The 15,691-nt window shown below is 40.3% G+C and overlaps 1 protein-coding gene across 31 annotated transcripts in view; it reads right to left on the reverse strand.

Annotated features, from left to right (window-relative positions):
- The window catches only part of Trpm3 (transient receptor potential cation channel subfamily M member 3), a 506,665-nt gene that overhangs the window by 259,829 nt on the left and 231,145 nt on the right, over positions 1-15,691 (reverse strand). For all 31 annotated transcript variants that reach the window (XM_010638482.2, XM_010638475.2, XM_010638483.2 and 28 more), the window contains exon 4: positions 830-1,043. In XM_010638482.2, coding sequence (XP_010636784.1) covers positions 830-1,043 — 214 coding nt within the window. The remainder of the gene's footprint in view (positions 1-829; positions 1,044-15,691) is intronic.

The raw sequence follows: 15,691 nt of genomic DNA on the forward strand, positions 1-15,691 counted from the left end.
GAGGGAGAGAGAGAGAGAGGGAGAGAGAGAGAGAGGGAGAGAGAGAGAGAGGGAGAGAGAGAGAGAGGGAGAGAGAGAGAGAGGGAGAGAGAGAGAGAGGGAGAGAGAGAGAGAGGGAGAGAGAGAGAGAGGGAGAGAGAGAGAGAGGGAGAGAGAGAGAGAGGGAGAGAGAGAGAGAGGGAGAGAGAGAGAGAGGGAGAGAGAGAGAGAGGGAGAGAGAGAGAGAGGGAGAGAGAGAGAGAGGGAGAGAGAGGGAGGGAGAGGGAGGGAGGGAGAGAGGCAGGCTGGAGATATAGTGCAAAGGCCCTGGGTTCAACTCTCAGTACTGTGACAAAAAATCCATCTATCAATCTGAAAACACTGCGCTTTCCAATTTATGTCCCAAATGGAAATATCATGTACAAAAACTGAAGCTATTTTGGCATTAAACCTGAAATCACTTAAAGAACAGAGACACGATTTCTAATTTAAAGTAATTATTTCAACAATTAGGCTGGGGTGTAGCTCAGTGGTAAAGCACTTGCCTAGCACTGCAAAAACAAATAGTTAAAGGTTTGTGTAACAACCTGAACTACTGAAAGTATGGTGAAATTGCATGAGTCATGCTTCCAAATGACTATGAAGCCAACCATGAAGTATCCAAACCCATTTCTTACCTGCAGTAATTCTTAGTTGGGAAATAACTGTGGGTTATCACTTAGAGAAGACAGTGGGTGTGAGTGTGAGCATGTGTGGGTAGGGTGAGGTGGGCAGACAGAAGTGTATTCACCGTGGGGAGAAAGCCATCGGGCATCACGTTCTCGGGGCCGGGTTGCCTTTGTCCAGTTACCTGTGTTCACCCCTCCTGTGAAGATCCATGCTCCCGTGGTCATTGCTGCCTTGATGAGCCCTTTCCCAAAGACTTGCTTGAGTTTGGGCTGGAGCTCAAAGTTCTGCAGGCCGCCGTGGACAGAGATGAGAAGCTTGGGGAGCTCCAACTGCCACTCCTTGGTCATCAGGCGGAGGAGGAGGTCCGGTTTCGTATCAAAAGATACTCGCACATACTGGAAGAAGTGAGGCTGTCAGTGAGGGAGGCTGCAAGTCTTCCCTGGCCACAATTACAGTGTCGCTCCTCGGTGGAAACGACTCATGTGAGGCCAGCGTTTTCAGGGGGGGGGGCGAGCATTTTCTTTACCAAAGAGCATTCACGAGAAAAGACATTGAGCATTTTTGAAAGGTTTCTAGAATTGGTGAATTATTACAAGCTTGAAAATGATTTGATTTTCTAGTAATACTTTAAGCACAATTTTCCTGTAAGAAATTCTTTGTTTAAAAAGATATACATTTGCATTTTACCATTTTTTTATACTTGTGTAACAGTTCAAATTTTTCTAATATTTTAGTATAAATAATTCCTTTAAACTGGATGCAGATATAACCGAGTCTTTGTTTTCTGCGACCTTATTAATCTGAGAGGTTTTGAAAAATTCTTTAATTCTATGCAATGCAATGAAGAATTTAAAATAAGGTAATAGATTATATTTACGTCCATATTAATGGCTAATAGGTTTATTTTTAGTTTTAAAAGACAAAAAGTGTAAGTAAGATCCAAATTGTATAATTGATAATGTGAAATAGGAAGGAAAGGGCTAAAGGTGTAGGGGAAGTGGGAAGGGTAGGGGAAAGGAAATAAGGGGAAAGAAAAAATATGAGAAGAAGAAAAAATGGAAACAAAGTCTTTGTAAATAGGGGAGAGTGGAGGGGGTGAAGGGAGGACAGGGGTATGGGGAAAAATGAGAATGAAGATCTGACATGTAGGGGTACAAGATCCCAATCATGAATGGAACTGTACTGTATACCTAAAAAGCACCAATAAACTCAATAAGATTTTAAAAAAGACAAGCGTCAAAAAGTATGCCACTTATTCCTACAGAATAGTTGCAAAATTAAAGTATATAGCAGATATCAAGGTTTCACCAGATGCAACTAGAATAAAGTTATGGAAGGCCTATATGTCTGAAATTCTACAAATGTGATTACGAGCAGCTATATAATCTACACAGATGCTCAGTTAAGTCTTAGTAATTATATAAAGACTTCCATTTCTAAGAAACAAAAGATCTCTACACTGAAAACTACAGCACTCTGAAAAAAGAAATCGAAGAGGATACAAAAAAATGGAAAGATGTCCCCTGCTCCTGGGTAGGAAGAATCAACATAGTGAAAATGGACATACTACCAAAACTGCTATATACATTCAATGCAATGCCAATTGAAATTCCAACACTATATTTCACAGAACTAGAAAAAAGAATCCAAAAATTCATTTGGAACCACAAGAGACCTAGAATAGCAAAAGCCATTATAGGCAACAGTCACATGGCACCAGGTGTAACAATTCCCAATTTGAAACTATACTACAAAGCCACTGTGATAAAAACAGCATGGTACTGGCAAAGAAATAGGCCTGAGGATCAGTGGAACAGACTGGAAGACACAAAAACAAATGCAGATGTACTCAGCTACCTCATCTTTGACAAAGGAGCTCACCATCCTCAGTGGAGGAAAGATAGCCTCTTTAATAAATGGTGTTGGAAAAACTGGATATCAACCTGCCACAGATTAAAATTAGACCCTTATCTTTCGCCATGCACTAAATTAAAATCCAAATGGATTAAAGATCTAAATATTAAAACAGAAACATTAAACTTGCTGGAAAGTAAGTTAGGCAGAACTCTGGAAGACATTGGTATAGGAAAAGACTTTATGAACAAATCCTCAGTAGCACGGGAACTAGCAGAAAGAATCAACAACTGGGATCTCATCTTACTAAAAAGCTTCTGTACTTCAAAAGAAACCATTAGCAGAACTAAGAGACAATCTACAATGTGGGAAAAAATTTTTACCAGCTGTACCTCAGACAAAGGACTATTATCAAGGATATATAAAGAACTCAAAACAATCAGTCCCCCCAAATATAAAGACCCGATCCAAAAATGGGCATCCGAAATGAACAGACATTTCTCATACAAAGAAGTGAAAGCAGCAAGAAAATATATGAAAAAATGTTCCACATCACTGGTCATTCGAGAGATGCAGATGAAAACAACACTGAGATTCCACCTCACCCCACAAAGAATGGCTGCTATCAAGAAATCACACAATAACAAATGTTGGCGGGGTTGTGGGGAGAAAGGAACCCTCCTCCATTGTTGGTGGGAGTGCAGACTAGTGCAACCACTATGGAAATCAATATGGAGATACCTCAAAGAGCTTGGACTGGAGGTTCCATTTGACCCAGCCATCCCTCTGTTGGGTATCTTTCCAAGAGAACTAAAAGAATCATATCACAGAGAAGTATGTGCACCCATGTTTATAGCGGCACAGTTTGTAATAGCTAAATCTTGGAAACAACCTATTTGCCCATCCGTTGGAAACTGGATAAAGAAGTTGTGGTTTTTCTATAAAATGGAATATTACTCAGCCATAAAGAGCGAGAGAATAGATTCATTCATAGGAAAATGGATACATATTGAAGATATACTCCTAAGTGAAATAAATAAGTCCCACATGTGTAAATACCAAATAGTTTCCCTGGTGTGAATATTCTGCAACAATGCATAAGATTCTAATAAGATTACTGACATTTAGAAATGGGAGGAAAGGAGCTAAAGGTGTAGGGAAGGTGTGATGCGTAGGGGAAGAACAAAAAGGGAAAAGAAAAAAATGTGAGAGAATGAAAAGATGAAAATAAAGTGTTTGTAGATGGGGAGGGGAGGAGGGGGTGAAGGGAGGGCAGAGGTAAGGGGAAAAAATGACAATCAAGACTTGCCATGTAGAGGTACATGATCCCAACAATGAATGTAACTGTACTGTATCCCTAAATGTACCAATAAACTCAATAAAATTTAAAAAAAAAGACTTCCATTTCTAGCTGGAAACTAAAATATTAGAAATATCGCAAGTGCTTTGAAATGAGTTGCCATAGCACAAGGACCATTTCACTCCCATTGTAGAAGCCGGAGCAGCTGGAGCCTTGGGAAGTGTGGGGCACCAGGAGACGACTGGCTCCCAATTCTGGACATGTTGAATGTCTGATTCAGTGTGAGAAGCTACAAGGAGGACCGTACATAAAGCTGGGATATTTTAAAGGACTCCACCCTCAAGGAATTAAAAATAAGTCTGATGTGCCAAAGGAGGCAGCAGGAACATTTGCCTACCTCATCCCTCTGATTATTTTTACATCTAAGTGGGCCCTCACACGGATTGTAGTCTACAACTGATTCCTCAGTGTGGTTTGAGACATGCCAAGCAGAGTGTTTAATGTAAAACGGTTCTCAGCAATGGTTCCGGAGAGCTGGCGGCAGCTCTGTGGATGCTCTGAGTATGAATGTGTCACTGACTCAGGTCTGAACTCATTCCCATGGGCAAAGCAAGCATTCCATGGTAATGAAGTAAATATAAAACCACAAACTACACACGGAGGTAGAGCAGCATGAATGAGAATCACCAAAACAAAACAAAACAAAACAAAAACACACCAGGCAGCAGAGTAACATTCTCATAGATACTGAAATGATCACAGAATACAAAATCTCTTTGTGTAATATGCTGTAAAGCAAGGGAGATGACGGCATATGTAAGGAATGAGCTATGAGGTATCATTTGAAGAATAAGAGAACTTCTAGAAATTAAATGCAGTAACTTAAATGGCAGTTACAATGGCCGTTACGCTGCACAACAGATAAACTGAACCAGTCCCCAAAAATGAACGCGACGTGGTCTTGGAAACAAAGGAGTTGAAAACATAAAAAGAAAAATGAAGACCCCCTGGGGAAGATAATTAGAATTCTGGATAGAAATAAATAATGAGGAAAAGATGCTGCCTGGGCATTTCTCAGAATTACTGAAGGATAACAATTCTTACATCCAGGAAGTTCAATGAGCCCTAAGCAGGATACATAGAAAGCTCATCTGAAGATACGGCACAGATAACACCTGAGGGAGGAAGGAAAACCCCTAAAAAACAGAAGTAAAGATCACCTACAATGAATAGTTATTAGACTGAGGGCCCATTCCTCAACTGCATACCCAACAGCAGGATCTTCAGTGGTGCCAGACAGAAGTTGTCCAAAGTTCCATATGTAGAAAAAATTATCTTCCAAAGTGAGATCAAATCCTATTTCCTGACACACAAAGGTGAGAGTTTATCTCTAGCTCAACTCTGTTGAAGCAAATTCTAAAGTATATACAATAGGCAAACTTTCATGCTTCAAAGGGGCTTTACATGTTCCAATTTATGTACTCATCCCATGAATAAAGACACTGGCATCACCCACATTTTGCTAGTGAGGACAGAGGGATTCATGTTTTCATGTTTACATTGCTGTAAGGGGCTAATGACAGACAGGATTCATACCCTAAGTCTAACTCCAGAGCCCTTTCTGTAGATCTCAAAAATAAAAGTATCTCTTTCTCCATATTTCTCCTTTGCCTTTACCTAGCACCAAGCTGTCTAAGTCCTAATGATCTATTTATCAAAATGCTATTCTCACCTAGACCCCCTTTCTCTCTTCCTTTAGCTGCCATTTAAAAACCCACTTTCTAGAAGGATGTCAGTTTGGATTATGGCCACAGCCCCCTACTGGCTTCTCTAGCCCCGAGCTCTCTGATGACCACCAACTGGCTGATTTGTTTCTCCAATCCCTCTTTGATCATATTATTTCTTAATTCAAATCATTACATCATGTGTGAGCTTCTCATGATGGCAGTTATGATCCCCCATAATTTAGCCTTTCGTTCCTATTGAGAAGTTTTCCCCCACTTTGCTGTGCACTTGGCTAATGCTGTTCCCCACATCCTAGGTAATGCAGTCTCTTTCATTTTCAGAAATGATCCTAATTTTTCAAAGGCTTGGTTTAATTCAACGTGACTTTGACTGAGAATGTAAGCTCCTACTGATACAATATCAGTGTCAGTCAAGCCTAGTGTGAAATTGCTACTGGTTGCCTCTTCCATGTTTCAAGGGTTTGAGGGAGGGATCCTGTTGGACCTGACTGTGTTTTTTATAGGCCTTCAGCCTTGGCTGTGAAGGAGGTATAGTTTTAGAAATAAAAGGAAGCTCAGAGATAGCTTAGCAATCTTGGGACACTTGAGATCATCTAGTTCAATTCTTTTGCTTTCAGAGACCTAGGGAAGAGGCCTGCCTGGGATCTCAGTGTGGTTATCCTAAAATCATTGAATCAATTATGAAAGCCATGTCATTAAAGCCACTGTTAACCGTCAAGGGTCTAAACTGGTCTGTGTTCTTCAGCCTTGAACATGCACACAACTCACCAGATAACCTTGTCCGACAATACTGCTTCTGATTCAACAGGTGGGGCTTGAGGCTCTGATTTTTAACCAGTTCCTCAGGACCATCATAAATCAAGGAATATAACTCTTCCCCAGACCAAACAGTGCACACTGTGGGTGCTAAGGCAGAATGAGTCCCCTGAAGGTCAGGTGTTGGAAACTTAATGATCGGTGCAACAATAGGACATTTACAGGATGTTTACATCTCGATGGGTCCACCCTCCCAAATGGTTGAATGCTTCTATTTCAGGAAGGGCTTCCTGATAAATGGGTGAGTTTTTACTCCCTTCTCTTCTTTCCTCAGGCACACATGCTCTTGTTCTTTCATATTGTTCAGTGCAATGATGTAGCAAGGAGGACCTTGCCAGCAACAAAATCTTGGCCTAGGATTTCTCAGCCTCCAGAACTGTCAGAAATACACCTCTGTTCTTCACTGGTTACCTGGCTTCCAGTATTGTATGATAGTAGCACAAAAAAGAATACAGGACTATGTGATTTATATTTGTTATTGGGCGCAAGGGAAGAAAAAGCACTCAGTATTTTACATGCAAATCCAAGAACATGGGGGAAAAACTGGAAAAATTAGACCACAGTCACTGTCAAAGTGCACTAGCTGACAAGCTATTCAACCTCCATTAATCTTAGCTCTTTTTACCAAGACTAATTCTTTTACACAGGAATGTTTGATTGACTACTGACCACAATGAATCATCCAGGAGCTCACAAACATCACAAATCCTCAGTGGCTCTGAGAATTGAATGTTGCCTATTATTTGTGATTTACCATGCTTTTCTCTTAAAGAATAAAAAGCAAGATAAAGTATGTGCATAAATCAATTTGCTGGGGTTTTCTTGTTTGTTTGTTTGTTTTTTTTTTGGTGGTTGTTATTGAGCAACTCAAGTAAATGATTGTGTGGATAAGAGGATAATTAAAACCAGAGGTTAAAACAATACTTGAGGGTTATCTGAAGATTTCACTTTTTAAATTATATTAGTATGCCCATGAAAACCAGGCTGTTCAGCAAGCTTCCTGGGTTCTTGAAATATCACCTTTACCACATCTGCTAAATTGGCTGCTTCATACTCACAATGGTTGCCCAGATAATTTAATCTGTTCCTGTTAAGTGGTCAGTGTGATTTGGATTTAGGGTCTATTTCAGTTGTCAAGAAATGTGACTGTCCACTTATGAGTCTATTAATGGCCAAGGGATGACCTTCCAAACAGCAAGAAATCTTGAGGTCCACATTAAATTGGGCCCTATGTGCTGCTTGGAGGTAGCGGTTTCCTAGACCTTTGTAGCTACATACTCTGTGCCACCTGGCCAGTCAGAGCATGATGTCTTGCTAAGTGGGAGTGACTCTGACCACCTCTCGGGATACTGTATGGCTCATATTGTGAAACGAATGAAATTTGGATAAAGGTTACAGTCTCTCCCATCCTTCCACTCCAAGGGTAATGTGACTCCCATCCTTCAGTCAACTTAACTTTAGCTCTTTAAAACTTCCCAAATAGTTGTTTTTAGGCCACAACTACCTGGGGAATGATTGTGCAGCTGGTAGTCTTTATTCTTGTGGGGGTTTTGGGGTATTGGGGAATTAAACACAGGGGTACTTTTACCACTGAGGTACATCCCCAGGCATTTTTCTTTTTGATTTTGAGACAGAGACTGAGTTGCCCAGGCTGTCCTTGAACGTGGGATTCCCCTGCCTCAGCCTCCCAAGCAGCTAGGATTAGGGATGTGTGCCACCATATCCAACTAGGTATTTATCTTTATAAAAGGAATCCTTACTTCACGAAGGCTTTAGTTCTCCAATTTATCATTTCAAGACAGAAACTGAGTTCAAATAAGTTTCTCACGTCTGGAATTACTGCCCTTTTCCCTTACTGTCATTTTGTGCCTGCCTGGCATCAGGAAGCCTGCACATGAAGAGTGAATAGCATTTGCCATGTTTTGTGAAAAATAGAAGCTAGATTCAGATGAAACTGCATTATTCAATTCATTCTTAGGGACTGTGGAGACCTATACAAGTATTATTTTCGTGAAAAAATGCATTTTGCTTTCCAAATAACAAATTTAGAAATTAAATTCTATAAGGGATAGTATATAAGAAAACTACAGATTTTATTTTGTTTGAATGATAGAGGCTTTGGTGACTAAAATTTTGAGGCATAGCTCTGCATAGTGCTGTAGCTCTTTTTGCTTAGCAGGTGATCTTCTGGCTTTTTTTTTTTTAAATGAACCTATGCTTGGCACTTTATTATTCAAAGTGTTACTCTTCACTTACCAATGTCACTAGAGTTTACTGAGGTGTGACAAGCACCAAACAGTATTTTTTTTCATGTATTGCATCCACAGTGGGCAAAGGCCAGACCGTGAGGAAATAATCGCTATTCCTTAGAACACATGGGGGCCATTTTAAAAAAACAAATTCTTCCTAAGTTAAACTGTCATTATTTGCTGACGGTATGATACTCTACATTGAAGACTCAAAAAATTCCACCAAAATACCTCTAGACTTAATTGACACTTTCAGCAGAGTAGCTGGATACAAGGTCAACACTCAAAAATCAATAGCCTTCTTGTACATGAATAAAAGACTCATTGAGAGAGAAATTAGGGAAACAGTCCCTTTTGCAATACCATGCAAAATAATGAAGTATCTAGGAATCAATCTAATGAAAGAAGTAAAAGACCTCTATACTGAAAACTACAGCACTCTGAAGAAAGAGATCAAAGAGGATATAAGAAAATGGCAAGATATCTCCTGTTCTTGGGTAGGAAGAATCAGCAGAGTGAAAATGGCCATACTACCAAAACTGTTATACAGATTCAATACAATGCCAATTGAAATTCTAACAGTATATTTCACAGAACTAGAAAAAATAATCCAGAAATTCATTTGGAACCAGAAGAGACCTCAAATAGTAAAAGCCATCCTAGGCAACAGAGACATGGCAACGGGTATAACAATTCCCAACGTGAAACTATACTACAATATCACCGTGATAAAAACAGCATGGTACTGGAAAAGAAACAGACCTGAAGATCAGTGGAAAAGACTGGAAAATACAAAAGCAATTCCAGATGTACTCAGCTACCTCATCTTTGACAAAGAAGCCAACCATCCTCAATGGAGGAAGGATAGCCTCTTTAATAAATGGTGTTGAACAAACTGGATTTCAATCTGCCAAAGATTAAAACTAGACCCTTACCTTTCACCATGCACTAAACTAAAATCCAAGTGGGTTAAAGATCTAAATGTTAAAAAAAGAGACACTAAATCTGCTGGAAGATAAGTTAGGCATAACTCTTGAAGACACTGGCATAGGAAAAGACTTTATGAACACATCATCAGTAGCATGGGAACTAGCACAAAGAATCAACAATTGGGATCTCATCTTATTAAAAAGCTTCTGCATTGCAAAAGAAACCATCAAGAGAACTAAGAGACAACCTAAAATGTGGGAAAAAATTTTTACCAGCTGCTCCTCAGACAAAGGACTATTATCTAGAGTATATAAAGAACTCAAAACAATCATCCCCCCAAATATAAAGACCTGATTCAAAAGTGGGCATCTGAAATGAACAGACATTTCTCAGACAAAGAAGTAACAGCATCAAGTAAATATATGAAAGAATGTTTCACATCACTGGTCATGCGAGAGATGGAGATGAAAACAATACTGAGATTCCACCTTACCCCACAAAGAATGGCTGCTATCAAGAAATAAACCAATTACAAATGTTGGGAGAGTTGTGGGGAGAAAGGAACCCTTCTCCATTATTGGTGGGAGTGCAGACTGGTGCAATCACTATGCAAATCAATATAGAGATACCTCAAAGAACTAGGATTAGAGGTTCCATTTGACCCAGCCATCCCTCTACTGGGTATCTTTCCAAAAGAATTAAAAGAATCATACCACAGTGATATATGCACACCCATGTTTATAGCAGCACAGTTTGTAGTAGCTAAAACTTGGAAACAGCCCATTAACCCATCAGATGGAGAATGGATAAAGAAGATGTGATTTTTCCACAAACTGGAATACTACTCAGCCATAAAAAATGAGAAATTAGAGTCATTGATAGGAAAATGGATGCATATTGAGGATATACTCTTAAGTGAAATAAGTAAGTCACACATATGTAAATACCAAATAGTTTTTCTGATGTGAAAAAGTATAATTGTACATAAAAGCCTAATGGTATAATTGACAATGTGAAATAGGAAGAAAAGGGCTAAAGGTGTAGGCAAAGTGAAAAGGGTAGGGAAAAGGTAATAAGGGAAGAGGAAAAAAAAATGAAAAAATGGAAATAAAATATTTGTAAATAGGAAAGGGAGGAGGGGGTGAAAGGAGGGCAGGGGCATGGGGAAAAACGAGAACCAAGACCTGTCATGTAAAGGTACAAGATCCCAATAATGAATGTAACTGTGCTGTATACCTAAAATGTACCAATAAACTCCATGAGAAAACAAAAGAACAAAAGCAAATTCTTCCTTTAGTATTTCAAACTAAGGCTTTTGTAGAGCACCTTGGCTCTGATAATTCATCAGTCACCTCTTTAGCCCTAAATTTCACCCATGTCACTTTACCCAGATGGTTTAATGAGACTGTTTTAACAAAACTGTACACAAGATACATAGCAATAAATATGACTACATCCTTGGAAATGTTAACCAACAAATCCTTTCCTCACACTACCAAGCCATCATTAATTCACAGGAATAATCACTTGGTATTTGCTAGGTACTGTTTGTTTTGAAAAATGGACCACTTTTTTTTGTGTGTGATATTGGGAATCAAACTCAGGACCTTGCACTTGTGAGGCAGGTGCGGTGCCACTGAGCTAAATCCCCAGCCCTAATGGACTACTACTACTAAATCTATTTTAACAGCATCTTTGATGGCTTTCTTTCAAATCTGTATTGGGAAATTTGCCCCACTGTCTTTTTTGCTATGAAATATGACAAGCACCATTCCATTTCCTAGATCTTCATATCCACACTTAAAAGGGACACATGTAATTAAAATTGTGGCCAAGCTGAGCATGTGTCATTGGACTGCTAATTCTGCTGACACCAACTATGCAACTCCATGGAGCCTTTTGTAGCAAGAGTTTAATAGTCATGATAGTTTAAAGTCTCCCTCGAAAGAAAGCATTTGGAATAGCATTCTGTTATTTACTTTGAGGACCTACAAAACATTGGAAGTGAAAGTGCTGTATTATTTTAGCCACTTCTCAGTGGATGGATGATAATTGAAACCTAAAGATTAAGAAAGAATTTAGAACTTCATTAAGCACATGAATAGGTCTGAGGTAGTACTCTATGAATTTTTTGTCAGAATTATTTAGCATACAATTTTCTAGAGGCAAGGAGGTAGGATAGGTCCTTAGGTGATTGGTTTTTCCTTTATAGATCTAAGATCAGGACTGGAAATATACATGATATATTCTAGTTCTCTTCTTAAAGAAGACCATCCCAAGGTGTTGCCAGCTTAGTAACCACGAGACTCTCAGGTAGAAACTGGAAATCAATGGAGTGATTATAAAACCTTTCACAGACTTAGGCTTTGTAAAGCTGCTGGTTTTTTTTCACAGATAGGGATTAGCATTTTTTTTTTTTTTCCTGAGAAGAGGGATTCGTCTAATTTCCTATTTGGTGTGTGTCAGTCAATGATCCCTAGATCAGATTTACATGATGCAAAGACAGACAATTTTAAAAATGCAGTCCCCAAAGCGTTTTGAGAGTACAAGTGTAAGTAAGGTTACAGATGCCATGCTTCTGGCAGCCTCTGCTCCCTCTTAACTGACACCCACAGTGCTCAGAGGATGAGCCTTTCATCCTGGTAGACTCAGTCTTTAGCACTTCAAGTGTGAAAAGAAAGGCCCGGAATAATTATCTAAATTATATGAAAACTGTAACATGAGGCTCAACCTGATCTCAGCAAGGGAAAACCTGAAAAGAATTGTGTGGTGACTTGAGAGGTTTAAACACACATCCTTAATTAGACTATGTGTTCTTGGCCCACCAGTCGGCTCAGCATTAATCGAGGAGATGATTAGTAAGCAAATAAGATAGTTTGTAATCAAGCTCAGCACCGCTTCCTTTCTTAGATAATCTAGGGAGCTCTAGATAAAGATGAGTCTTCAAGGAACCACACGATGTCTGCTGATGGCCCATCTCCTTATTGTTTTCGAAGGCAGGTTTTTAAAGTTATGAGTTCCTAATGAGCTGCCAGGTCCTAGGCTAGTCCAACCCTGGCTGCTTTGGGCTGCCATCTCATAGGATGTAGCTTGCAACTGAGAAGGAAGTCAGAATCTTTCACTCACTGTCAGCTTTGAATGTCTCCTTCCATTGTCCATTTGTCTCTGAAAACTGCTGGTCTCACTGCTGTTTTGCTGTCGAGCCCAGGAACTGCGGGCTGTGTGCCACAAAGTATTCGGAAGGGCTCAGAAAATGGTTCTATTAACTACGATGTGATTTTATAAAGACCTCGTCCCACTTATAGCTTTTGATTTTAATTAACCTCATTAAATAACAGATTTTATAATTCTACAAGGTTTTCAAAACCCTCACAAAAAGAGGAACAAAATAGTAATTAGCTTCCTTTCAATTACCCACATATATCTTCCCAAACAGAGCATGCCCTGTAATCTGTTCCAGGCACACATGGCCAGATCAATAGAATTGAAAGGGCTCCTCTGGAAGGTGGGTTCAAGAACTTGTCATTAAATGATTGTGTGACTCTGGGAAAGTAATGTAATTTCTCAGGGCTGTTACCTCATCTAACACAGGTAGAGGCACTAGGATTAAGATTTTTCTGGCCTGGCAGAACAGGGGAATAACCTTGGTAAACTTCCAAAAAACTTAGGTTTCCCAGATTCTATCCCATACTAATGAATGAGATTCTGGAAATGAGTCTTGGCTGCAAGCATTTGTGATGGTCTCATGGATTATTCTGAGCCTCCAAGTTGAAAACCACTACATCCCCTCTCTCAGTATTTTATGGCTAAAGAAAAGTCTGTGATAGATTCCTATTCTGCCTATGTTGTAGGACAGATATATAGCATCCCTGAACAGAGATATGTCTCCCGTGTGACTGGTGACACTTTAGTAATGGATCTTTTCCCTCCAACCTGTATCCTACCAAAACTCCCGCAGACTCTCTTGGATGGTATGCAGACCCCTTGGTAGCTTGAAGACCCAAGGGCTTTATCTTGGGTTGCCTTGAAGGAAAAAGTTAACATTGTATCATGCTTTAAAAAAATTAATAAAAATTAATCTGCCTATAGATTTTTTTACCACTTTATTAAGAATCATTTTAACTTTTAGGTATGCTTTTCAGAGGCAGAGGACTAAAGGCACACTAGAGATAGTTGGCCTGTCACTCTGCAGTCCTTGAGAATAATCAGCCGCACTCTGCCTGTGCAAACTGGTGTGCCCGCAGAGGCAGGGGCTGCCTGATTTCCCCCGGGTCCCTAGTGCACACTGCTTTGCTCACGAAGGTGGGAAGTAATGAAGGCTCAGCTCTTGGCCTGGTATGGAGAAGTCCACTGTCTTTTTCTAGACAGAAGAATCAGAATCGTTCAAGGGCAAGGTGTCTAAGGGGACAACATTTTCATTTGTGACTAGATGAAAAACTCCATCTGTTAAATCTTCAGGAGTAATAGAAGGAAACCTAGACTCCATTTGGCTGATCAGGCTCAGAAAGAAAGAAAGGTTTGCCCTGTAGTCATGCGGAGAACCCTCAGTGTAGCTGTGACCTCGGAGCCAGTGTCCCGGCATGTGACCAGCAGTCACACTGCTCAGAAGGGCAGTGCTAGGGTTCACTGCTTGGAAGTCTGCTCTCTTGTCTTGAAATGCTTAGTAGTTTTATCCTTGAATTTGTATTTGACAAATGAAGTCTGAGGGGACAGAGGGTGGGAGCTTCTGCCCTCAGATGTTCCCTAGTCGCACCTCCTTGATGCCTCCCTGGGCTGGACCTGTGAAGGCGCTGATGTAAAGCAGCCTTCTCGGCCTGGGTCTACAGAGTCACAGTGTGTGTTGAGGCACTGGTGGGAAAGTCACCCACATCAGATACCGAGCAGGAGGTGAAAGACCCTGGGGTCAGGGTACTGGGGCTGCCAGCCTTGAGAGCGGGTACTGATTTCCTCGCTGCACAGGGCCCCACAGTGGTTGTGGCGGACCTTGCCTCACCCAGTCACCACCAGACAGCTCTGGGCTCCATAGAGCAGGTGGGTTTGTGAAGGGCTGTCATGGCCACACGTCCTGTGTGTCCCCTGCCCCCACTTAGAGCAGTTCCGCCTGCCACCCAGCGTCAGTGTTAATGTCCCACTATACACAAAATGCGCATTTCCTGTGTGACATGGGGCAAATTACTTAAATTCACTGCACCTCAGTATGCCATTCTATCACAAAAGAATACTACTGTCATAAACATAAAACAAAACAACACAGGTCTAACTTGGCACAGCGCCAGGGACATAGCAGCTGTTCAATATTTTCCTCGGCATTACTAGTATGATTTTCGTGTGTGACAGATCCTGAAAGCAGTGGCCGAAGTATTTTTGATTAATTACCTTAGAAGACACACATTCAAATCTACTGTTTGAAGTGTCGTCAGGTTCTTAGGGTCGCTTGAGCTCAGGAGGAATTTTTAGGAGAGGAAAGGTAGCCCTGGTAAGGAAAACTTCTACAATGAGAAGAGCTCTTGGCTATGTCTATCACACTAGCATACCCACAGCAGCTGCTCAATGTTTGAAGTGTAACAAGGTAGCAAGGGTGCCAGGTCACTAAAACTCTTTTTCTGCTGTGCTGCAGTGGTGAATGCAGGGACTGATGACTGAATGCAGATGTTGACTATAAAATGTGAGGACTCACAGACCGCAGCTCTAGTCAGCGATGGCTGCTCATAGCAGCTGCCTCCTGCTAGTGACAATTTAATCCTCGAGACCGCTCTGTGGAGTACTAATGATGACCGTCATTTCACAGATGGGAAACTGAGGTGCTAGCAAGCAAGTAAACTTAGTAGACAGAGCCAGGTTATGGATAAAACACAATGAGACTGAATACTCTAAGGCCGACTGATAGATTACAGTCACAACTTCTGGAGTGATGTGCAAGTATGAGGTGAAAAAAGCATAATGTAAATAGTTTAAATATAATTAAACTTTCTAAAATAATACAGGAATATGTTCAAGTGAGTATCCTTGAAAATATTAGTCAAAATGCTTTTGCATTTAGAGCCTGGAATAAATAATGAATGAAGACACTAATAATAATAATGGATAAATTAGCTTTACATCTATTAGTGTGCCTGGCCCTGGACCAGTTTTTTTTTTTTTTTTTTTTT

This window comes from Fukomys damarensis, unplaced genomic scaffold, assembly GCF_012274545.1.
Source record: "Fukomys damarensis isolate Sample0158 unplaced genomic scaffold, DMR_v1.0_HiC HiC_scaffold_31, whole genome shotgun sequence".
Lineage (NCBI taxonomy): Eukaryota > Metazoa > Chordata > Mammalia > Rodentia > Bathyergidae > Fukomys > Fukomys damarensis.